This window comes from Xenopus laevis, chromosome 8L, assembly GCF_017654675.1.
Source record: "Xenopus laevis strain J_2021 chromosome 8L, Xenopus_laevis_v10.1, whole genome shotgun sequence".
Classification (NCBI taxonomy): Eukaryota; Metazoa; Chordata; class Amphibia; order Anura; family Pipidae; genus Xenopus; species Xenopus laevis.
This window is the reverse complement of record NC_054385.1, coordinates 120748320-120773041: the sequence shown is the minus strand read 5'-3', so window position 1 is coordinate 120773041 and position 24722 is coordinate 120748320. Positions and strand designations below refer to the sequence as shown.

Genomic DNA, 24722 nt, shown 5'->3' with positions numbered 1-24722 from the left:
GTGATGGGCGTCTGTTTTCAAAGTTGATGAAACCCGCTTTTAGCACCCAGAGGTTAATTACATGAATAACAATGGAAGCAGACATGCAGGTACATTTGATTCCTACGTTTTTCAAACATAAATTACACAATAAATATAAATACATTTTATTATGATGTTTTATGCACATTTCAACTATTCTTTTGGGTGAGGTTATAAAGTCACATTTGGATCCACTGTCATTTTCTCAAAGGAGAAAGTGACTACAGTTTACTTAACAGAAAGATCAACAGAATGATAAAGAACTGTATTTATCTGCAAGATCTGTAAATTTTATATATTAAAACAAAATATAATTTGCCCCCATTTTGGTCTAATAACTACTGTTACAAATTAGATTATTGAAGAAGTTATTCACATTTATCTGTTTGAGTTCTGACTTTGACATGTGATTGTAACAACATGAGATTTTAAACAGATGCTCTTGATTTTATGGATCTACTAACACAACTGTGGCCTGTCGAGTATCTATGGTTTGTATTATTTCTTTGCATACGAAAACATTTGAGAGTAAAGTCATTGTAACAGTAAGCAGTTTAAAGAGAAGGTGCAGATGGTAAAAGCCCATGATGTTAATGGCCATAACTGAAGTTTTCTTGGAAGAAAACCTTGATGCACATCTCTCATCAATGGCTTAGATTGGAGGATAATCACAGAATCGAAAAATTGACTTATTGGTCAAGATCCCAAGGAGGTGACACATTTACATTGATATCACTGCTATTAAACAATCTATATCAAAAAGAATATGTTGCAAATGAAATCTGAATTGAACTAGGTTACAAACAAGTGAGTCTGAATACATATTTGGACAGTTGGAGTTCCAGGCTTCTACTTGAGTTCAACAGGGAGGACACTGTTCTCCTGGACAGTATTTTTGGCTGGGAGTGGGAGTGTGGAGTCCTTTGCAGCTTCTGATGACCCTTCCTCTAACATGGGCACCAAGACCAGACTCTTTCTGGGTTCATCCCTTTTTCAGGTGTTTCTTGGGGCTCCCAGTATCACCCACTCTCTAGTAAATCAACTCCCAACCCCCATTGGTGACTGGGCCATGTGGTGTCACTGGTAAGAGGAATTAAGGCAAAGAAGTTAGAGTGCCTGGAAGGACTGCAGGATAACTCTTGATAAACCCTTGATAAAGGGCATTAATGCCATTAGGCAGTTAAATATGTGGGGGTTGCAGCAAAAATAATATATTCTCCATCTTTCTCCTGGGGAAAGGCGTAGAGACAAAATAACCTTATTAGCACTGTCATCTATTGTACTGTTTAGGCCACGGATGCCTACCAACTTCCCAGGAAGCAGGTTTGGAATATTCCCACAAGGATCACTCAGATCCTTATAGGGATAGTGTCATGGAAAAACATCTTTTTTCCCAAAACACATCAGTTAATAGTGCTGCTCCAGCAGAATTCTGCACTCAAATACATTTCTCAAAAGAGCGAACAGATTTTTTTATATTCATTTTTGAAATCTGACATGGGGCTAGACATTTTGTCAGTTTCCCAGCTGCCCCAGTCATGTGACTTGTCAGGCCCGGATTTGTGGCAAGGCCACATAGGCCCGGGCCTAGGGCGGCGCAATTTCAGGGGCGGCCCAGCCGCATTGGTAACTAGCACTAGAGACTCACGTCTGTCTCCAGTGCTGTTCCCAAGTGTTAAGATGTGGGCATGCGCGCGCGCACACTGAGGGGGAAGAGGACGGCACCTGGAAGGGGAGGGACATCGCTGGACAGGGGGAAGCGGAAGTGGAGGCGACAGTGCTGGACAGGGGAAGCGAAGGGGGCGGCACAGTGCTGTTCCCGAGTATTAAGCTATGCGAATGCGCACGCACAGAAAGCGGAAGGCCCTGGAAGGCAAGGGGACATCGCTGGACAGGGGGAAAGCGGAAGTGGATGTAACAGTGCTGGACAGGGGAAGCGAAGGGGACAGCACCGGCAGGGGCGATGAGTAGAACCGGCCTAGGGGCGGCAATTTTGTAAATCCGGGTCTGTGACTTGTGCCTGCGCTTTAGGATAGAATTACTTTCTGGCAGGCTGTTATTTTACTTAATTAACTGAATCATGGCACCAAGGAAGAGAACGAGTGTCTTCTTGCTTGCATTTCCCAATTATCATTCTATCTATAGCTCAGTGTGACTTGGCATTTACTATTAAAGGACCAGTAACATAAAAAAAATTAATTTTTTTAAAGTATTAAAAATATAATGCAGTGTTGTTCTGCACTGGTAAAACTGATGTGTTTGCTTAAGAAACACTACTATTGTTTATATAAATAAGCTGCTGTGTAGCAATGGGGGCAGCCATTCAAAGGAGAAAAGGCTCAAGTTACACAGCAGATACACTCTCTAGAACATGATGCTCTCTGTTATCCATTATTTATCCTGTGCCATATAGCCGTTTTTCAAGTTACACCATTGCTACTCAGCAGCTTATCTATATAAACTATAGTAGTGTTTCTGAAGCAAACAGATCAGTTTTACCAGTGCAGGGAACACTGCATTATATTTTCATTACTTTAAAACACTTTCAGTTTTTGGTGTTACTGTTCCTTTAAGTGCTGTTCTTAGATCTACCGGGCAATTGTTATCTTGTGTTAGGGAGCTGCTATCTCGTTACTTTCCCATTGTTCTGTTGTTAGGCTGCTGGGGGGGGAAGGGGATGATATCACTCCAACTTGCAGTACAGCAGTAAAGAGTGATTGAAGTTCATCAGAGCACAAGTCATATGACTGGAGGCAGCTGGGAAATTGACAATATGTCTAGCCCCATGTCAGATTTCAAAATTAAATATAAAAAAATCTGTTTGCTCTTTTGAAAAATGTATTTCAGTGCAGAATTCTGCTGGAGCAGCACTATTAACTGATGTCTTTTGAAAAAAAAAACATGTTTTCCCATGACAGTATCCCTTTAAGAAAAGACTTGCATGCCAAAGGAGACTAGAGGAAAGGCTGATTTGTATCTTATCCTGCCTGAGACAGTACATTTATAGAGAGTGGTTTACAGAATTGTACAGTAATCAATTAATATTCGATTTCATCTATGTATACAGCTAGACTGTTGAAGCACGGCAAAGACTGATGAAATGTAAAGATTACGTACAAAAGAAAAGATGGGCGTGGCTATTAAGCTTTTTTTTTTAAAGCTGCTCCCCTAGTAGATGCACATCTAGATTTCATCCGACAAACACAGAGATGTGTCTTATCAGCTTCCTTCTCTTCTCTCAAGGTAAGAAAACCTGAACCAACTTTATTTAATATTCTTGTTTGCATTATTTAGAAGCCCAGTGGTTTTTCTCCTCAAGTTTTTATTTTCATTGTAACCCCTGAAAACCCCCAACTCCTAAACAAACGTCATAATAATAACATAAACCAAAGCAAAAAAAAAAAAAAAGAAGTAAAGAGGTAAAGGGAATGGAATTTGGGTTAGTGTGTGTAGATAAACAAATGATTAGGCCAGTATAGATATTCCCTGTACTACACTGTTCAGCCTCTACTTTGCCGTACAGATAAATACTATACAAGGCCAGTATGGCTATTCCCCCATAATAAACACAATTTATTTGAAAAGATTAAATGGATCATGACCCTTCAAATGTTTAATCCTACAGATCCCTACAATATATACTGTATAAGATTCTGTAGATTCTGTGTGTAATCACTAATAATAAACTTTTATTTCAGCTTGAATGGCTGCCCTCATGGGCTTTAAAGCAACTTTTTTTTTTTTACAGCATATTAACTATGGTAGAGTTTTTGAAGCAAACACACATTATATTTTAATTACTCTTTAGGGTAAGGCCACACGAGGAGATTCGGGGAGATTTTGTCGCCCCAAATCTCCTTGTGTGGACTGGCCCTTAATGTTTTGGTGTTAATGAAAATGACTTGTTTAAAAATCAGTTGACATTTAAGGCGAAGGTGGAAACTCAGCTGCAATGGTTTGGGGCAGATTTATTGAGGATCAAATTTAAAATTTTAATTTTTACATTAGAATTTGGAGTTTATTTTAGTGTAATTCTTCTAGGGAATAGTATAAATTTGATTCGATTTTAAAAAAAAATTGAATTTTGAAAGTTATCATGTACTGTCCCTTTTTAAGAATTCAAATTTGACTATTTGCCATCTAAAACCTGCCGAATTGGTGTTTTGGGCTATGTAGGACCTCCTACAATCAATTTTAAAAATAAACATTTTTGGTGTGAAAAAACTCGAATCGAATTAGATCGAATTCGATTCGAGTTTGCAGGTCGATCCTATTCATTTTTTAATAAATTTCGATTAGTAATTTTTTTTTTTTGAATTTCGAGTTTATGGAAGTTTTTAGAAACTCCCATAAACTCAAAATTCGACCCTTGCTAAATCTGCCCCTTAATGTATGAATTGCTGGCGCAATATAAATCTTAGAGTTTCTTAATATGTAGCGGTATTTCAATGAAATATATCCAGAAAAACAGGTTTGAATTTTTGTGGTGGTGTATGTATAAATGATACAGAGAATCATTTTATCCTTTTTGTTTTTCAGCTGTGGCTGTTCAGATGACTCTTTACCCAGTTGAGGACATTGTATTTACTAAAGTGAATGGCACTGCCAAGATCTCTTGTTCTTCTGATAAAGAATTAAATAACATCAGTAGATTTCTGTGGTATAGAAAGACTTTTGCATTGGGAGAACCTCTAAAGACAGTTGTGTCGTGCACGGGCAACAATAATCCACATAAATACTTATGTAACTCTGATGCAAACAGAACATCACTAGAGATATTTAATGGGCAAAAACATGACTCAGGGATATATTACTGTTCTTCATTCGATGCTATCGCTGAAAAGGGGATACGTTTAATTGTGGGAGGTGAGTTTAATGCCTTTTCTGCTCACACATGTCAATGCTTATCTGATATCTTTAAGGAGACCATGTTGATTTTAGCAGGATTGTAAATTCACAGTGTTTATTTATTAAAAATGTTGACCCCTTCTTTAATTATAAATACGTGTTTGCCCTGTTTTGCTCATCTTGTTGCCAATCTCCTTGGTTTGCAGGAGATCCACTGATTGTGCTGCTCATTAGGGCTCGGAGCACAACCATTTGCAAATAAAGTAGCTGTGTATTTACATTGGAAGAGCCAGCAGAGAAGTGTGTAAGAAGGTGCTCTGTAAAATGAGCTTGGTGCAAGTATAAGTAATAAATAATAATTAGTGATGGGCGAATTTATTCAGCAGGCGCAAATTCGCGGCGAATTTGCGCGATTCGCCGCCAGCGAATAAATTCGCCGCCAGCGAATAAATTCGCGAAACGCCCGTGAAAATTCGCGGCAAAAATTCGCCGGCGTCAAAATTTTTTTTCTTGAAAAAACGGACGCCGGCGTCAAAAACGGGCGCCGGTGCCGTTTCGCGAATGTTTCGTGAATTTCGCGAATTTTTTGGCGAAGCGAAACGGCGCAAATTCGCCCATCACTAATAATAATATCAAAGGCTATTGTCATAATATCAAAGGCTATTGTGATACTAAACTCTATAGTTAGTATAGGTATGGGTATATAGAATTTAATTAAAAGTAGGGATGGGTGCGAGTATGGATGCTGGGTTTTCATTTGCAGGGGTTGAACCTGATGGACTTTGTCTTTTTTCAATTTAACTATGTAACTATGTAAATAGAGATATACACAGGGGATCATCAAGGTGTTATTGGGGCAGATATTATGTATTTTATAATTTAGGTAGGAATTAGGAAGATGAAGGGTCTGAGCTTTAAATAGGAGGAGTAGGAAGTGTACAGCTAGGAAGCAGGCAACCTCCCACCCTCCTGCCATAAACAGTACATGGGTAAGGAAGGGATAATGACCATGGGAGAGAACCTGTTCCAGCACAGTGATGTGATGGGGCTGCCTTACTGAGTAGCTGAAAAAGGGAAAAAAACAGCTTATTTCAGAAATGGCACAGCAGCTTTCTCCTTAAATGGAACCTACGCAGGCTAAAGCTGTTCCTACATCAGTACACTTGATCCCTACTCTGGGATGCACCCAGGATTCTAATACGATCTCGTACACCTAGGGGTATATTTATCAAAGAGTGAAGTTAGAGATCACCACAGCCCTCTAGAGTGAAATTCCGCCTCTCTCCATTCATTTCTATGGGATTTTTAAAGGGGTATTTATTAATGGGTGAAAGTGAAAGTTCACCCTTTCATAAATACGCTATTTAAAAATCCCATAGAAATGAATGGAGTGAGGCGGAATTTCACTGTAGTGGACTGTGGTGATCTCTAACTTCACTCTTTGATGAATATACCCCCTAGTGTGAACTATGACAGAGTTTATCCTAAACCTTAGATAAGGGGCCACTTAGCTGGCCAAACCTTAGGGGATTGCCTAACAAAGGGCAACTATTTTATCAGTCCCCTACACAAAGATTTTAAGTTTTATTTGATTTAGGATTATCTGGTAGTGATGGGCAAATCTGACCCATTTCGCGAAATGGCAGAAATTCACTGAAATGCCTTATAGTCTATGAGCAACAACATTTTTTTTTACGTAATAATCTTTTTCACCCATTGGAGTCTATGGGTGTAATTTTTATCACTAAGATCTGTGATATATTATTGTTTTGCAGAGCTGAGACTAAGGGTAGGCAGCAGAGGTGCCTTTCTAGGATTGAGTACAGGGTGGGGAGACCAACATTGAGTTCCCTTAAACATTCACACTTGAGCTGGCTATACACATAGCAATACAATTGTACACATTGTCTTATCAATCTCTCATGACATTTCTCAACATTTTAGATGGTTCTACTTCTCATCCCACTGTCCATCTTCTGGCTCCAAACCCAATTCCTCTTGATTGCCAAACCATTCATCTGTCCTGCGTTGTTCCTAGTGTGTATCAAAGGATCCATTTGATTTGGAACATTTCTGGGACTCATCATAAGGGCAACGTTATTGCTATGGAAGATCCTACAGGGACTTGGAACTTTGTTAACCACATCACAGTTGACAGAACACATTGGCACAATGGGAAATTGGCTTGTGAAGTTCACTTTAATTCCACTGTTATCAGTGCTCACCTTGTCATTGAAGGTAAAACATATTAGATTTATGATTATAATTGGAAAGGGAGAGTGAGAGAGAGTGAGAACGAAAGATACAGTATGGTAATGAGAGAGAGAGAGAGAGAGAACATTTGAATTTTTGGAAAGTGATTGCTTGTATTTAAATTATTTGGTTTTAATGTTATTTCATTTTTTTCTCTCTTCTTCTGATTTATAAAATAAAACCACTACATTTGGCAGAAGATGTTCGTTATCTCTGACTCGAGTCTTGATTGTCATTCTCATGTTATTTACAATAATTGCTGCCCATCTCTTATGGACATTTAAATGACCTGATACTTCTTGCTAACAGGCCCCTTGCACTTGTTCATATCCTTTCTTATCATTTAGCTTTTTGATTAGAAGAATGGATATGACAACTATATTAATATATACACAATAAAGTCTCTGATGCTTACAAGTAGATACTTCCAGCTGACATAGGAAAACAAATTCTTTGGAAGACAATGAGAGACCAGCTGGACTACAGAAGTAAGTAAATTAAAGGTGTCATATCAATACCACATGGGAATATACGGTTACTTTAGTATAAAGACAATTTTTGTGCTTCTCCTTGAACATCAGTGTCTGTGGTTTCATTTTGTTTGTCAGATGTGAGAGTTCCAGGAGGTATTTAAGTAGAAATGACAAGGGGCTGAGAGAAATATGTGTGATATGACCACACTATATAAATCTCCCCTGTGCTGACCACTTGAGGCCCATCTCCTGCTCACCCTTTCCTGTGTCACTGGCTTTTTCTCTGATGGTTACGTGAGCCAGGCCGGTACAGCTACTAAACTTTAGCTTATTTGTGTAAAAAAAAAATCTGGAAGATGACTGTACTGTTGCGATGAGAGACCCAAATGTTTTTTGACAAATAAAGAGATATGGTAGGTGTCATCCATCAAAGAATAGATTCTTTATTTTAAATATGTTTTAGTCATACAGCAAAATATAAGTAACAAATAAGTAACGGGTAAAGGTTGGGGAGGCCCATTTATCAACAGTTTTAGAGGTTTTTGAAACCATGAATAAACTCACTTTCTCTAACACCACGAATGTCATGGTCTCCAGAAAAAGATCCAAATTTAAAAAGCACGAAAAAAAAATTCAAATACCTCTAAAATATCTACAAATCTAAGCTTTTCGGACAATTATAGTGAAAAAAAAATCAGAAAACCTCTTAAAGCCCAAATTGATAAAAAAAAGGTCCAATAGGAACTCCCATTCACTTCTATAGGACCTCAACAACTGTTACCTGGTGAATAGTGATGGGCGAATTTATTCGCCTGGCGCGAATTTGCAGCCAATTTGCGCGATTCGCCGCCAGCGAATAAATTCCCGAAACGCCTGTGAAAATTCGCGGAAAGAAAATCGCCGGCTTCAAAAATTTTTTCCCGAAAAAACGGACGCCGGCATCAAAAACTAGACGACGGCGCCGTTTCGCGAATTTCGCGCATCACTACTGGTGAATTTTTGTATTACAGTTTTTTGGATTTTTACACTTAAATCAAAATTTTTTTCAATTACAAATTTTTAAAGATTCATGAAAAAAAAAGAAATTTGAATGTTAGCAAATAGTCCCATTAATCACAAGTAAAAAAAACTGTTGTGAAATGTTCACATATTTCTTATGCTTTTCCGGTGTTGCTTTTAAATTACTAAGTTGCAGGTCTTTGCCATAAATTTTTCATCTATTGGCATTTTTCATTGATTAGCAACTGTAACTACTTGTAGAAAGCAGAAGGACATGAGTTCTTTTTAGCTCAACGAGTTTTGGGACAAAAACAGTGGATTGGATTGGGGGGGAGTGGAAAAATACTTTTATGAGTTATGTTCGGAAAGTTGCATAATGTCTGGAAATGTGAAAAAAGTCTACCAATGGAAGAAGAATGTTATTTTATTAACCTGAAATACAATATGAAGTTTAATAAATGTGCCCCTTAGTAGAACTGAGGTCCATACATAAATGCCCTGTGTTGAGAGCATAGTTGAGCTTCGTGTTAAGCTTTCTGCCATTTTCCTTCCTAGACAAGAGCTGCTACAAAATACACAGTTGCTTAAAATACACAGTTTAGCCAACAAAAAAATCTGCCACTAGATGTTGCCTTTCTCCCATTGATGCAATTTAAATCAGATTTAGATCCTAACATACAACATTTATAACCCATAGCAACCAATCAGCAAGTACCATTTATTGGTCACCTGTTTAAAATCAAATATCTTATTGGTTACTATGGGTTTCCTGAGCAAACTTAGTGCATTGTATTACATATGGGGAATGGAGTGGTATTTAGCCTTTGAATGATGTTGTTCTGTGCTTTAGTTCTCCAATTGGAAATGTAAACTATTGCTAGGGCCTCACTTACTCTAGCAACCAGGCAGTTGTTTTAATGACAGAATGGAAGATTTGAGTAGAAAGGTAAGTGATACAAATCAAAACCATAAAATTAGCTTCAGGATAAATGCTTTCCTTTTACTGATTTCAGCAACCAAGCAGAAGAGATACAGAAGGAAAACCTGTCTCCTTTTTTGACAAAATGATAATATATAATAACAAGGTGTCTAAAGAGTCATAAGATGTAACATACAGTATGTTATACACGGATAAGTGGAATGAAAATCCTTCGATCGAACGATTAAAATCCTTCGATCGTTCGAATCGAACGATTTTAGCGGGTGTTCGAAGTTCGCAAACTGTCCGCGAACGTTCGCATTTTTTGCCGGTGTTCGTGAACGGCGTTCGCGAACACCAAATCGGCAGTTCGCTACATCCCTACTAGGGACAAATTCCCTAACCTGCGAAAATTTGCCAGCGACGCCTTCGCACACATCGCTACACTTCACCAGGCGAAAATTCGCTCAGACAATGCTAATTTACTAAAATGCAAAGTTGCGTCCAGGACACCGAATGCTGGCGAATTTTCACTAGCGTTACGTCGGCAATCAAAGTGAAGATGCGCTAGTATTCAATTATGCGAAGCGCAACTTCATTAGAGGTCTTCACTTTGCGCACGGCAGGAAATTATAACGTTTAATGGACGTATATGTTGCAGCAAATACATTACATTAAACAAGTCCAGGGAACCTTAATAAAGAAAATAGAGTTGTTATATTGCCCTACACAGGAGCCCAGTGTATAGTTTATGTTCCATATGTTAGGAAATGTATGGGGGAACCCGGTTACACAAAAAAATGTAAGGACTTTTGCAGGCTATCACTCTGAAAAAAGGAAAAGACACCAGCAGTTTTTGGGACTTTTGCACTAAAATTTGAGGAAGTCCTATACACTCCATTGCACTTCACCTGGTCTGAGCTGGTGAAGGCAAGTTTGGCAAGTGAAGTATTGGAAGGCACACTCGGAAGTTGCTGGCTTAATGGTAGGGTAGATTCGCACAAATGTGTAGGTTAAAATCCACATTTATTAGATGCAATTTAAAAACATATATCACTTCAAAAATAATGGAAGGATAAGGCAGGGGAGTGCATGGCTCTACGCGTTTCATGACTACACTGGTCACTTCTGACAAAGTGACCAGTGTAGTCACGAAACGCGTAGAGCCATGCACTTCGCCCTTTAGCAAATCTGCCCCTTAGGCTGGAGGGAGGAGGGAGGGGGTCTATGTAGGGTAGGGGGGTAGGGTTTTTTTAACTTTAGGGTTGAATTCTCCTTTAAGATTTGCTTCTTATCTAGCAACCAATCAGCAAGTAGCATTTACTTGGCAGCTGTTTAATCGGATTGGCTGCTTTGGTTTACTAGATGTGGGAAAACTTAAAGAAAACATTCAGTGTATAAATTAACCTGGGTAAATAGATAGGCTGTGCAAAATATTTTTTTTTTCCAATATAGTTAGTAAACCAAAAATGTCATCTATTACAGGCTGGAGGGTCCTTATGTCTAAAGTAATAGGCAGAACCCAACTTCCTACTTATCTGTCACCAGTCAGTAACCAATCAGTGACTTGAAGGGGGCATATGGGACATTTTCTTCTATTCATCCAAAGATAGTTCAGCTCTGGTGTAGGGGATCGGGCCTGGATCACAGTTCTTGATCAAACTCATCCCACAGATGTTCAGTTGGGTTGAGGTTATGGCTCTGTGCGGGCCAGTCAAGTTCTCCGACTCCATCCCCTCTGAATTGCTTGGGTCATTACTGTCCTGAAAGAGGAAAGAGCTTTCCTGAAAGTAGGAATGTCAAGAATGTCATTATACTTTTAAACATTAAAGTTTGAATGTTTTATGAGACAAGGGGCCCTAGCCTACTGCTTGTCAGGCCTGTTAAGCTGGACATGTATGGTCAGATTTGGTTGGAAAGTTTGACAGATTCTGCGTATGAATGGCCAGACGTAGAGTGCTCCGACAGATAATCCTTTTGGACTCTATGGTGAAAAAATGTTGTTGGTTGGTCAAAAGGAAGGAAAGAGCTGATTCGTTCTATTAAGGCCAGTTCTTCTCACAAAATCTGTAAGTTCAGCCCATGGGCCTATCGGTCCGATAACATGTAGGTCGGCATAGGCGGATTTTAATTAAGGCTTGGGAAGGCTAAGCCTTCCCAAACCTTTGGCCATTGTAAATGTACCCTACCTTGTCTGAAATATTGTGCTGGAGAAGGTTCTGACTAAAAATCAAAAGCGATTAATGTAGCACGGGCACTGGCAAAGTTCCGTGGGAAGGATGTGATAGAGAAGTGATGAGTAAGACAGTAATAATCAAGCCTGATATACTCCACCTTGCTGTCTCAGGAGTTGTTCCTTGGTTCCTAGGCTCAGAATCTATTGCTCTTCCCTGCCCTGCTTCCAAGAACAATTGCCCGGCCAGCAGAGGGAGGGGTTACACGGAGCTAAATCTACAGTGCAGAGAAACTGAAGCTCAGAGCAGCAGAAGGTGTGGAATATTACCTATTAATAATAATCATCCTGCTATTCATGCATTAAATGTGGCTGCATTTCTTCATATATGATTTTGTTGTATATGTTTGCGGATTTCTAGAATACCAAATACTAATACAGACACAAGTCTAAGGTTGAGACAATGAGTCTTTTGTGGCTGTAAGAGTTAATCTTGCTAGGAAGGGAGTGTGGGGAGGCAGGAATATGAATTCTACTGGGATTTATGGGGGAATGTTTTAGTTGGAGGGGTTATTTTGGAGGCTTAAAAAGTTTTGGAAATGCAGCAAATGAAGTGTGCTGAAGTGATGTGAGGGCTGGGCCTGCTGGTCCCTGTGGGACAGAAAAAAACGTAACTGGGAGCTGAGTGTAGTCTAATATTAAAGGGCACCTGTTGGGAAATAATATTATAGCCCAAGGTACGGGCTAAGAGAGCCCACACTCCGTTTGAGGGCATTTGTTTTTTTTAAATTCCCCCCCCCCACCAGCGCAAGGCCACCAGCAGCAGGAGGGAGCTCCTGGTACGAGCAGCAGGGCTGCCATTAGAAATCACGGAGCCCCATACAACAATACAACACACTGGCGCCCAAGCCAGATCCTGCCCCAAGATCACACAGACATCTGCGCTAAAAAAGTAACCCCCCCCCCCCACACACACACAATAAAAAGCTATTGATGGTCAGGGCCCCCTTATAAGTTAAAAAAAAAAACATTGGTGCCAGGGCCCCCCTTACAAGGTAAAAAAAAATTGGGGCCCCAACAAATATTTTTTTTAAAAAAAAAAACAAAACATTGGTGCTAGGGCCCCCCTTACAAGTTAAAAAAAATTGGAGCCCCAAAATTGGTGGCAGGGGCCTATAGAATATTAAAATAATACATTGGTGGCAAGGGGATTAAAAAAAAACCACACAAATTGTTCAGTAGAATTGAACTTGTGGCTTCGCCTGCTTTCGTGACTTCGGGTCTTTTCGCCGCTTCAGGAGTTCAGCTTCGGCTGGTTTCGTGGCTTTGTGTCCTTCGGCTGTTTGACTTTTCGGCACTTCCGCATTTCGGCTGTTAGGTACTTAGAAAATGGCCGCATGACTTTGGCGCTCTCAAGGGGGGGGCAAGTGTCCCGGGCATGAAGGTGTGCCCAGCACTGCTGCAGTTTTGAAAGAGCTGGGCCCCCCTTCATGCCCGGGCACTTGTCCCCCCCCTGATGGTGGCCCTTACAATCGGGCCATGTTGGGGAACATGCATGTGCATAATGAGCGAACTTACTCATTATGCATGTGACTCTTTATGTGCATGCTCTATGTACGACATGGTCGCTTACACTGTGAGCTCCCTCCCGTTGCGGGTGTCCATCGCTGGCAGAGGGCAATTTTTTTTAAAAAAAATTAGTAACCCCCCAACCGGAGTGCAGGCTCTATTAGCCCGCACCTTTGGTTGGGGATAATATTTTTGCCCAACAGGTGCCCTTTAAGTGCTCAAACAGAGGGAAAGCTATGAGACTAAATGAAGATGAAAAAGTATATTTTGTATTGTAAAAATGTATTTTATATCACCTTGCCGTGCTACAAAGTGCATCTTTCTTTTAAAAGGGTTTAAAAAATGTTGTTGTACTTTTAAAGTTAACACCATTTATGCGTGACACAAAATTATAAAATAATTGTTGTTAAGTCTATTGTTGACTTATTGCATATAGATACTTAATTATTTTTTAGCCTCCCCAAACAAAAAAATCACCATCCGCCTATGTAGGTCGGGCACATGTAGGTTCATGTTTATTCACAGAACATGCAAGGCATTGTAACCTAGTACGTTAGGTTGAAAAAAGACACATGCCCATCAAGTTCAACCTTTTAACTCTATTTTAATCTGCCTAGCTGCTAGTTGATCGAAAAAAAGGCAAAAAACCCATTTGAAGCCATTTGTGTGAAATGGAATCCAGACTGGAGGAGAGGTGACTAGTGTTACAGTGTTACAATGTTAGTAAGGGAAAGGAGAGGCAACACGAATAGCTTTCACTTGCAATTATATTTACTTGCTTGCAAATTCTCTCATTATTTTTTCAGTATTATTCTGATCTTGGCAATATTAATAGAAGACAAACTTTACATTTTTTTATCTATACTGAAATTGCCCAGGGCTTCATGAATTCCATCTTATTCCAATAAGCACCTGTACTTACACTGTCAAGTGAGACTAAATATTGTACAAATTAAATTATTCAAAGCACAGAATAATGTACCTGCATAGGAAATGGTCACCCACAAACAGAACCGTTTAGTCAATCATTATAATTCTTCATATTTTTGTTTTCTCTTTGGTTACCTTGCAAGGTTTGTGGGTTTTCTTGTTTCCGTTAAGGGAATGGAAATTATTATTTGACAAAACATCCTGTCTGCTAAATGGCCACCGGCATATTCTAACATTACAAATACAGCATATAGATTATCAGAAGGGGAAGGGAGGCCAAAGAATTTCAGTATGTATGGGGCAGCAGAAGAAGGTTTTATTGGATAAACATTTAGGGGCAAATTCATCAAGGGTCGAATTTCGAGGGGTTAAATCCCTCGAAATTCGACTGGGGAATAGAATCGAATAGAATCGAATAGGCAATTCGGGCGAATTTACGCGCTGGCGAATAGTCGAATTGGCGAATATTCGCCAGGCGAATAGGCGCTCGATCGAATATTCGCTCAAAGGATTTTCATTCGATCGAATGCCTTTTTATTCGATCAAAAACTTGGAAAACAAGCCTATGGGACTTTCCCATAGGCTTTTAAAGCAATTCGGTAGGTTTTAGGTGGCGAAGTAGGCAGTCGAAGTATTTTTAAAAGAGACAGTACTTTGACTATCGAATGGGCGAATAGTCGCAGCGTTTTTGCGCTCGTTCCAGTACTTCGACTATCGAATGGCGAATAGTCGCAGCGTTTTTGCGCTCGATCTATTCGAATCATTCTACTCAGGCGAATTTACGCCAATTCGATAATCGAGGAGCACAAAAAACGACTTGAAATTCGAAGTTTTTTTACTTCGAATCCTTCACTCGAAGTTAGTGAATCGGTCCCTTATTGTTTATGTGCAATGTTAAGTAACTTGCCTGTAAAAAGTGCTAAGCCTCAATGACCCATCTATTATCAGAGAGAAGCAAGATGGGTTCATCGATTAGGGACGTCAGCATCCCAAGGCCTAAATTGAGAATTTGATAAAGTAAAATTTAGTGATAGTGTATTGCTATTAATTGAGGTCTGTTTTTAATTGTATTTCTCAGGACATTTTCCAGATAACGGATCTTTCACAATGATTAGAAAATAATTAAAAAATTTAATAAACCCAATAGGCTGGTTTTGCTTCCAATAAGAACGTATGATATCTTTGTTTCAATCAAGTACAAGGTACTCTTTAATACACAGAAAAAAAGGAAATCATTTTTAAAAATCTGCATTATTTTGATAAAATGGAGCCTATGGTAGGCGGCCTTTCCGTAATTCAGAGCCTTCTGGATAACGGGTTTCAGGATAAACAATCCCATACCCGCATCATGTATCAATATTAGAGATGGGCGAATCGGGCGCCGACAATTAACGTACGCCCATTGACTTAATTGTGCATCAAATTGTCCTTTCGTGAATTTTTAGCGAATTATGCTGGAAATTCGTGATTTTTTTGGCAAAGCAAAATGGGACAAATTAGCCCATCACTAATCATTATTTGGTTTCAGCAAATGACCCTCATTTGGTAGCCTGCCTTTCGTTAGAACATTGTGTATAGTGAAATGTTAGCAAATTTGCACGATTCACCGCTGGCGAATAAATTCATGAAATGGCCGCGAAAATTCGCTGGCTAAGATCCGCCGCCTAAAAAAAATGGACGCCGCCGCATTTTCGCAAAAAAAACGGACGCCGGCGTCAAAAATGGACTCCAGCATCAAAAACGTGACGCCGGCACCATTTCGGAAATTTTTCACAGTTTCGCAAATTTTGCAGGAAATTCGCTAATTTTCCTGCAAAGCAAAACTGTGCAAATTCGCCCATCACTAATTGAGTGCATCAGTAGTTCATCTAACTGTGTCCACCTATGCATTTCCAGGAATAGTTGTGAAATACAATGTGTGAAGTGACCATAGTATTACGATGGCTAGTTTTCTCCTGCAACTATAAAACACAAGGACACTAAATAGACATTGATTGCCAAGGGCCATAATGCATTTGTAGTGATGGATTTGCTACACAACATGCAAAAGGGCAAAACATTTGTTGTAGAGGGGAAAGAGTCTGTTTGTGTGTGCCAAATGCTTCAAATAAACCTGATCTATATGTACATGGCTGCATTTAAATTTAAATATCCAATATTTTAAAGAAAAAAAGGACATTTTACATTTACAATTTAAACAATTGTTTCTCCTACTCAGTGTAACTGATTGAGTCACACCTTGGATTAACTGGACTTGGATTTTTACTAGTACTGTAGGTGTTCTTATATGTATCACTAGGTAGATGCTAGGGAGCATTTTTTGCAATACGGCTGTCAGGGAGCTTGTAGCTCTTTACCTTCCCATTGTTCTGCTGATGGGCGGCTGGAGGAAAGGGAGGGTTGGTATCACTCTAACTTGCAAAGCAGTAGTAAAGAGTGACTGAAGTTTATCAAAGCACAAGTCACATGGCTATGAGCACCTGGAATACTAACAACATGTATAGCCCCATGTCAGATTTCAAAATGAAACATTTAAAAAAACATGTTTTAAAAAAACAGATTTCATTGCAGGATTCTGCTGAAGGAGTGCTAGTGGCTGATGCATTTTGTAAAAAAAATGTTTTCCAATGACAGAATCCCTTTAAACATATTCCAGTACACAGAGATTCATGCGTAATTACAAATTGCTTCTCATGCTTAGTGCACAGCCTTTTGTCGTTTCCAGATTTTAAAAGACCATGAAAATGGAGAAGAAGGTCAATTTATCTGACAGAGCACACACCCAAAAATGTAAACAACAGAGCCTTCTGCTGGTCATTTTCCAGTCAGTCTGACCAACAAGTAGTCAAGGAAGTTGTCAGGAGAAAGAAAGTAGGGATGCACTGAATTCAGGATTAGGTTAGGGATTCGGCCTTTTTCACCAGGATTCGGATTTGGCCGAATCCTTCTGCACAGCTGAACCGAATCCTCATTTGCATATGCAAATTAGGGGCGGGGAGGGAAATTGAGTGACTTTTTGTCACAAAACAAGGAAGTTAAAGATGTTTACCCCTTCCCACCCCTAATTCCAATATGCAAATTAGGATTCAGATTCAGTTTGATATTCTTCCGAATCTTTCACAAAGGATTTGGCCAAATCCAAAATATTGGATTCAGTTCATCCCTAAAAGAAAGAGGCTTCTCTGATGTTCTTCTGCTTAGGAAAGATTTAAGAAAGGTTTCTAATTGTTTTCCTAAGCAGAAGAACATCAGAGCAGTCTCTTTCTTACTTCTGACAGCTTCCTTGACTACTTGGTGGTCAGACTGGTGGGAAACTGACCAGCAGGTGGCGCTGTTGTAACAAAATTAATTCATATTAACAGTACATGTATCCCTTAATATCTTGGAATTAAAAATAAATAATGAATGTACAATAACACCCTCATCAATTTTACATTCACTTATTTTTAAAGTTTACCTATCCTTTAGTAAATCTGCCCCTTAGTGTAAGTCCTATGCATTAACTACATCGTTTGCAACCCAAAACCCTGTATAGAATATACTACATATATCTCTTTTAAAGTATAATGTTAGGCTAATAAAAAGCAAATGAAAAGAGGCCATGATGTAGCCCGGCCCCCTCTGATAGAGTAGAAGGAGGAACTTCAGTCTCATTTCAAGTTCTGGTCGTCTAAGGAGCAGAATACTGAACAGCAAGTGAACTGTGGTATAGATGATGCTCCTTATTTCTTATAATCTAAAGATGAACTTGATCAATTTGCTGATATTATCAACAGGTACGTCTTATTGTAGGCTTATTATGGCTAGCAGTATACAATATAATTCAGATAACTGTGTATTTCTACTCTGATCATTAAAACTAAGAAAACCCTGCATATGTTACTATAACCGATCTGGGCTTTATTGGTCACATTGTACAATTTTTCTGTGCAGTTTGTGGGATTTACATTGTGTGTATGCATTTAGTTGGGTTTTGTGTAATTACTTACATTGCTGAGATGTTCTTGTAAACGGAACGTGACCTTTACAGAGACTTTCAACTAATAATATAAACAGTTAGCGCAAAGTCTGTAGACCAAAGGTGTTAAACCCATGGTTCTACATCGGCCAAGAATTATATAGACCAATTACAACTTTCCAAAGACTTGAGAAGAGAACCTGCTTACATCAGAGAAAGGAGGTTGTATCTTTCGCTGTTACAGTGAGTTAGGGAGGCTGAAGCAGTTGAACTGCAAGATACTGTGGATAGTTTCAAGAACGGGCTGGATATCTCTTTAGCTTGTGTTGATCCTAGGACTAGTTTGATGGATATTTTATGGTAAGGAAGCATTTTCTCCCCTACATTTCACAGCACATTTAAGACAGCCCCAGAGGTTGTATTGTTCTTTTCCATCCTTTGCATGAGCTGTAAGGTAACTAGGAGTTATATTAACTTAATAGTGTCTTTTTTTAATGACTGTGTAAGCACAACTTTTTACCAAAAGACAAATCCTCCAGTTTTTGCCCCATATCTAGTTAACCGTTGCCTCCAATGTGTTTAAAGCTACTGTTGTCTTTCTGGCAATAACAGACTTTATATGAATAGGGTGTATTTATGTATTTAGCACTAAACTTGTTTGTCAACTAGGGCTTTGTGTCCAAAAATGTTACAAACTAGAGGTTTGGAAACTATTTGTGTTTGTGGCAATACTCTCTTTATAATGAAAGCATTAGCAGTGACACTGATTGTTTTAAGTTTCAGCGTTAGTTGCCCAATTCGCCCCGCACCAACCTCAGGAATTCCTGTTTGTTCCTGTTGGAGGGAAAGCCAAAATCTCTTGTGTTTCGAATGGAACGTTGTTAAGAATTTCCTGGTACCGAAGAACATGGAGGGTTGGAGAAAACCCTGAGCTTGTTCTCGACTGGGGAGAAGTGAATAAAGGACATAAATATCATCACAGAGAGGATAACAGCAGCCTGGAAATATATGATGTGCAGGAGGAGGATTCTGGGATCTACTATTGTGCAGATCTACATATGTCACTGTCACTGATCTTCTCTAAAGGGACAACTCTCATTGCTGGAGGTGAGGAATTCTGTTCTTTAGCTCAGTCACATTACAAGTGTAAGGCTATAATAAATTGGAGTGGCACCTTTTCTATAAGCTTTACCATATATCTGCCCAGATAAGAGTGAGCCCTCACAACTGAGTTATTTATCCTTTGATATGTAAAATGTATTATATTGTAAACCTCAATATCTACAGAACAATTTGATTTCTGCAGTGTTCCTGTGTATGCCTTATAGGAATGATTGACATTACTGATCTAATGTTCTTTTCACCTCTTTTTGAATAACTCCTACTGCAGTAACTTTGACCAATCCGTCATCCAGCATTACTGAAACAAACTTTGCTTTGATAAGAGGTGATATGCCTTTATAATACTAATAATATTAATACAATAATTGTTCTAGAGAATTATTTGCCCTTTTAGGGCCTTTGCCATATAGTAAAACCAAAGAGCTGAAATTTAACAATATTCAATTTCATTTATTGTCTAAATTCTTCATCTCTGTTACCATCTCTATTTATTACAGACAGCTTCACTGCAAACACTTCAGTCCACCTGATGGTTCCTCCTTCTGCTTCTCTTCCAAACACCTCAGTGCAACTGGCCTGTGTGGCTTCAGCTGTTCAGCATATGGTGCATATTACGTGGAACATCTCAGGGACTTGCCAGAAGGGCAGGATCATTGCTATGGAAGAACCTGGTGGCACATTGACTTTCCTCAGTTATATCACAATTCCCAGAGACACTTGGTACCAGGGGATGAGTTTGTCTTGTCAAGTGAAGTTTAATTCCTCTCCCACTGCTGTCCATAGACAGGCTACAGGACTAGGTAATACAATTTGTAACGTTGAAAGCCCATTCAGGCATATGAATTCATGGAAAATATAGGTGTTTGCTTTACATATTTTTCTAACAGTACTGACGTGGCCAAAATACCATATAATATACTCTAAAGTAGACCACCAATGGAATAAGAATATTAAGACTTTATATTGAACTAAAATATTCCTATACTGTTCATCACTAACATCAGTCCATGCCTAAATGAAGCTTACAATCTAAGGTATCCACTACATCCACTAGGGTCAATTTTGTCATTAGTGTGGAAGGACACAGTACCTGAAGTAAACCAGTGGGATAGCACTCAACGTGATTTGTTTTCCGAAGACGCCTGAAGTTGCCTCACAAGAAAACTTTGGGCAACTTAGAAAAATGAATCACGCCGAGTGCCATCCCGCCGATGATTTGCATTTGAGCCGGCGGGAAGGCAGGGGAGGCAGTTTTGGGAGGTAAGTCATCTTAAGAAGAGGAGATTTGTCGCCAACGGACTAATCTCCCTGAATTTGCCTGTGTGCCCTGACCCTAAGTCTATATATAGCCTACCTAACTGTTAGTTGATTCAGAGGAAGGCAAAAAAAAACGCAATTTGCCTCAGAGAGGGAAAATACCATTATTTAAAGGAACCACACTCTCAGCCTGCATCTTTTTACTATTAATATACCTGAAAAACTTTTTGGGGTTAGTCTTAGCTTCTGCCACAATGCACGTCTCATTTTTAATCTTTTCCTTGTGGATTGCTATTTTACAACATTTATGATAGTGTTTATATTTGTTAAATGCAGCTTCTGTCCCCACAGACTTGTAGTTTTTGTTAATGCCTTTTTCTTTATTCTTATTAACTTCTTTAATTTTATATTACGCCACATAGGGTGTTTCTTGGGGCTGGACTCTGTGTGAAAAGCTCCACCCATAAGGCTTCAGCCCCTCTGATGTTTTCTAACAGCACCTCCTCCTTTATATTAGCTTTTAAACCCTGCCTAACAAACAGACATACCTTTCCTTCTTTTGTATTGCCTCTGTTCCTCAGAAACAAAGTATAGCAGCTGATATTACCTGCCCAGTTAGTGCCCTGCCTGGAATCAAAGTTTGGACCCCATGATCGTGCCACCAACACAACAACTAAATATATAGTAAAGTAAAACAGTTAGAATTATTAATAATTATCTGGTAGTACTAGATGGGTAGTGTACTGTTACTGGGGTAGTTTTACATCTCAAAGTCAAGATGAATGGTCATATTGTATATTATAATCTGATGAGATTTCAAAAGAAGCCTCTTCCTCTCCTCATTGTGTCACACATTCTTCCTGCCAGATACACTGCAGCAGCCTCCATACTAATTCTTAGGTAATAGTCTCGTTAGCTGACAGATCTATCAAGCACTTCCCTCTCTTATTCAGAATTCTACAGTTTCACCACAGTTACCATAAGATATCCAGACAGCTGACAGACTAATGTCTGGTTCTATTATTACAACATGAGCATAAAACAGTTGCAGTACAATGGCTGCCCTATTTACAACATAAGAGATAGAAGAAAAAGTAATTTACAAATGGCGGACTGACAAGCACCACCATCTTTTTGCTCTTTGCTCCCTGCTATGACCACCCACAAGCACAGGTCTTTGTTCTTCAGAATGATGCCCCTTAGTGCTCTAGAACTTGTATCCGGGGACACGAGTAAATTAACCATAAATAGTTTTTTGTCACTTACCATATAACTTAAGATATTTTTCAATTCTAAATATACCAGAATTCATTTTTATGGTGTACCCATTAATTCATTAGCAACCTTTTGTCAATTTATGATATTGTTTTCAAATTTGTGTGCATGTTTATTATATGTGCAGTTGTCTATCATGTAATTGAAAGTCACTGATGTGTAATGTCTTACAGATGCTGAAGATGAAGGTTCTCATTCAACATGTTTCATACTTGCCTTGACTGTCTGTCTTCTATTGTTTCTGCTGCTTTCAACACATCTCTACTGGGTCTGGAGGAGACCAGGTAACTGTTATTGTCACAGACCCACTGCAACCCGATCAGGAAATATTTACTGGCCAGCTGTTTAAGACAAAGATCCAATTTATTGCTATAGGTTACTAGATTTGGGAAAATGTTGTACCTTTTTATCCTTGTTGAGATACAGTAGATATCAACTGAAGTGCATCTTAATGATTTTGGCAACTGGAAACATCACAGATTGCTCAAATGGCTTAAAAACTGATGATTAACTCACTTTTATTTCATAGATTTGCTCAGAATTATAAATTGTGAATAAAGTTGAGAGATAAGTTGTCATTACGAGTAGGGTAGGAGGTTGGGCAATTTTTAATAAATGTGCCCTTTTGTTTTTATGCATAAAACTTGCTCTGCAACTTGATCTTTTTTTTTTCAGTAAATGCAAGAAATGCTCCATGGAGAAGAGAAGCAAACCCACAGGTATATTTAATAAGCCCTATTCTGCTACTGCTACTGTCTCCGCTACAGAGAGCAGGTACACTAAGGGGCATATTTATTATGCTGTGAAAATCAAAAGTCGCTGAAAAAACTTTGTAAAAAGCAGTTTAAAATAAACGGCAAGTTTATGAAGGTTTACACTATGCGAATGCCAAGATTTGCTGTCGTTATTTTACATTTCTTCCAGGGGAAATCACTCGAAGAAAAAACGTGTAACAATTTTATGCCGTTTTTCACACCATTTTTTACATGTTGAAGCCTGACGATGTTTGGTGTATTATCCAGCTGTTTTATACACAGCATAATAAATATGCCCCTATGATTTGGAGTTCCTCCACCCAGAGTCAGGGCAAACTGGGCCGTGATACCCCCCAGGAACTTCTGTGATCCACAATCACACACAGAGGAAAGGTTGATGGGTTTATTTGCAGTGCAATGTGATATACTGTATACAGCCCAACATCCAGCGGCAACTTTACATAATATATTGGTTTTATCTCTGAGCTGCTGGGGGGGGGGGGGGATTCCCATTTATGTGGCTGTTGCTTCAGAGTCCTCAGAAGAACTCACTTTGGTAAATAGAGCTTGATTTTCTGCCACTGAGGGTTCCCTAATGACTTTAATCCAAGTAATATCTGGGAGCTTGCAGCAACTTGCTTTCACTCTGCCGCTTCTCTCTCTTAGCACTTCCTGCGCAACACTTCCTTCCTGTTAGCTCACAGGGGTTAGGACTCCTCCCCTTCCTTGCACAGAACAACATAGAGGAGAGACAATTACACACAACTACCCTAAAATTATATATATATATATATATACAGTACCAGCAATCAAACCAATGTTTCCAGTAGTGCACGATCAAAGGCAGGCATGTATATAACACGATGGATCAGCACACACTGTAATTTTGTGAAGCAATAGTGTTTATTTCATACAAAACACATTTTAATCCGACGTTTCGGTCCCAATTGAAAAAGGTCCCCAGGTGGGACCGAAACGTCGGATTAAAATGCTATATATTGTATATATATATACTGTACTTCACTTTATCTTGCACCTGGGTATAGAGCTGAATCTGCTACCCTTTTGGGTGATGATACGATGTTTCAACTGCATTTTAACTATTCTTTAGGATGAGATTTTATATTCACATCTGGATCCACGGTCATTTCCCCAGAGAAGGCAGTAACTACGGTGTATCAGGATGATGAAGAATCTTATTTAACGGCAACTTTACTCAATAAAGGATTGATTTCTCCAGTTGTGGTTGTCTAATTACTGCTGCACATTATTTCATTGTAGAAATAATAATTACATGTTGCCAATGCATCTCCGAAGAAGAATAAGGGAGATTTAATATGATGCAGAACTGTATATAACTGGCAAATACAGTAGATACAGTAGTGTTAAGAAAGGTTCGGATGTCTTTTTAGCAAGAAAGGAATGACTAGGTTACTGGTATTAATACTGTGCCAATGCAGATGCGGTACTGGTTATATAGCTACCATAAAGATTCTCTTCTGATGCAAAGGAAGCTTTAGATGGGGGTGTTTGGCCTTCATGGGGGTCCACAGATAGGGGCAAAGCGGGTAAAATTACCAATGAGAACTTGCAATAAGCTAATGAAAGATTTACATCTTGTCAGGTCAGCACCCCTTCAAATAATGGCCAGTCCCAATGCCTATTCTACTGCTCAGAGCAGCAGTCCGGATTTAGCTCTGCCACTTCCCTCTGTGAGATGCTCCCTGCTCCTCAACTGTGTCAGGAATGAGAGAATTAGGGTAGAGAATCTCCTTCTGCTGAATCAGATTCTTTCCCAGAACAGATGAGTGTGAATCGGTTGTGTTTAGCTTAGAGTGTACAGTAAATGCCAGTGTATGTGTGTGTCAATGCGTGTGTGTGTGTGTATCTATGTCTGTGTGTAAAATGAACTGTTAGTGTTAGGTGTGACAAACCCTGTGTGTGTTATGGAGACTATAAATGAACCTGTGTATAGTTGTGTAACTACATTCATTATTGAATCTTATAGGTACAGGTTGGCTGTGGGTTTTGCCTACAACCATTCTCCCTGTGCATTTGCCACAAAGCACATTAACCCCTACAGTTCCTTGTCCTGCTGCTCCATTGTGTCCCCCACCTATCCATGGCCTCACTCTACCCCCACACTCCCCTCTCTGTCTCTAATAACCCT

General features: G+C 39.2%; 1 protein-coding gene across 1 annotated transcript; it reads left to right on the top strand.

Moving 5' to 3' along the window:
- Positions 1 to 3198: 3198 nt before the first annotated feature.
- LOC121397190 lies at positions 3199 to 23791 on the top strand. The gene is made up of 7 exons (XM_041573507.1): positions 3199 to 3264; positions 4561 to 4887; positions 18921 to 19250; positions 19763 to 20065; positions 21971 to 22081; positions 22473 to 22516; positions 23664 to 23791. Exons 1-7 carry the CDS (start codon positions 3231 to 3233, stop codon positions 23718 to 23720), a joined length of 1206 nt encoding a protein of 401 aa, XP_041429441.1. The 5' UTR covers positions 3199 to 3230; the 3' UTR covers positions 23721 to 23791.
- The last annotated feature ends 931 nt before the right edge of the window (positions 23792 to 24722 follow it).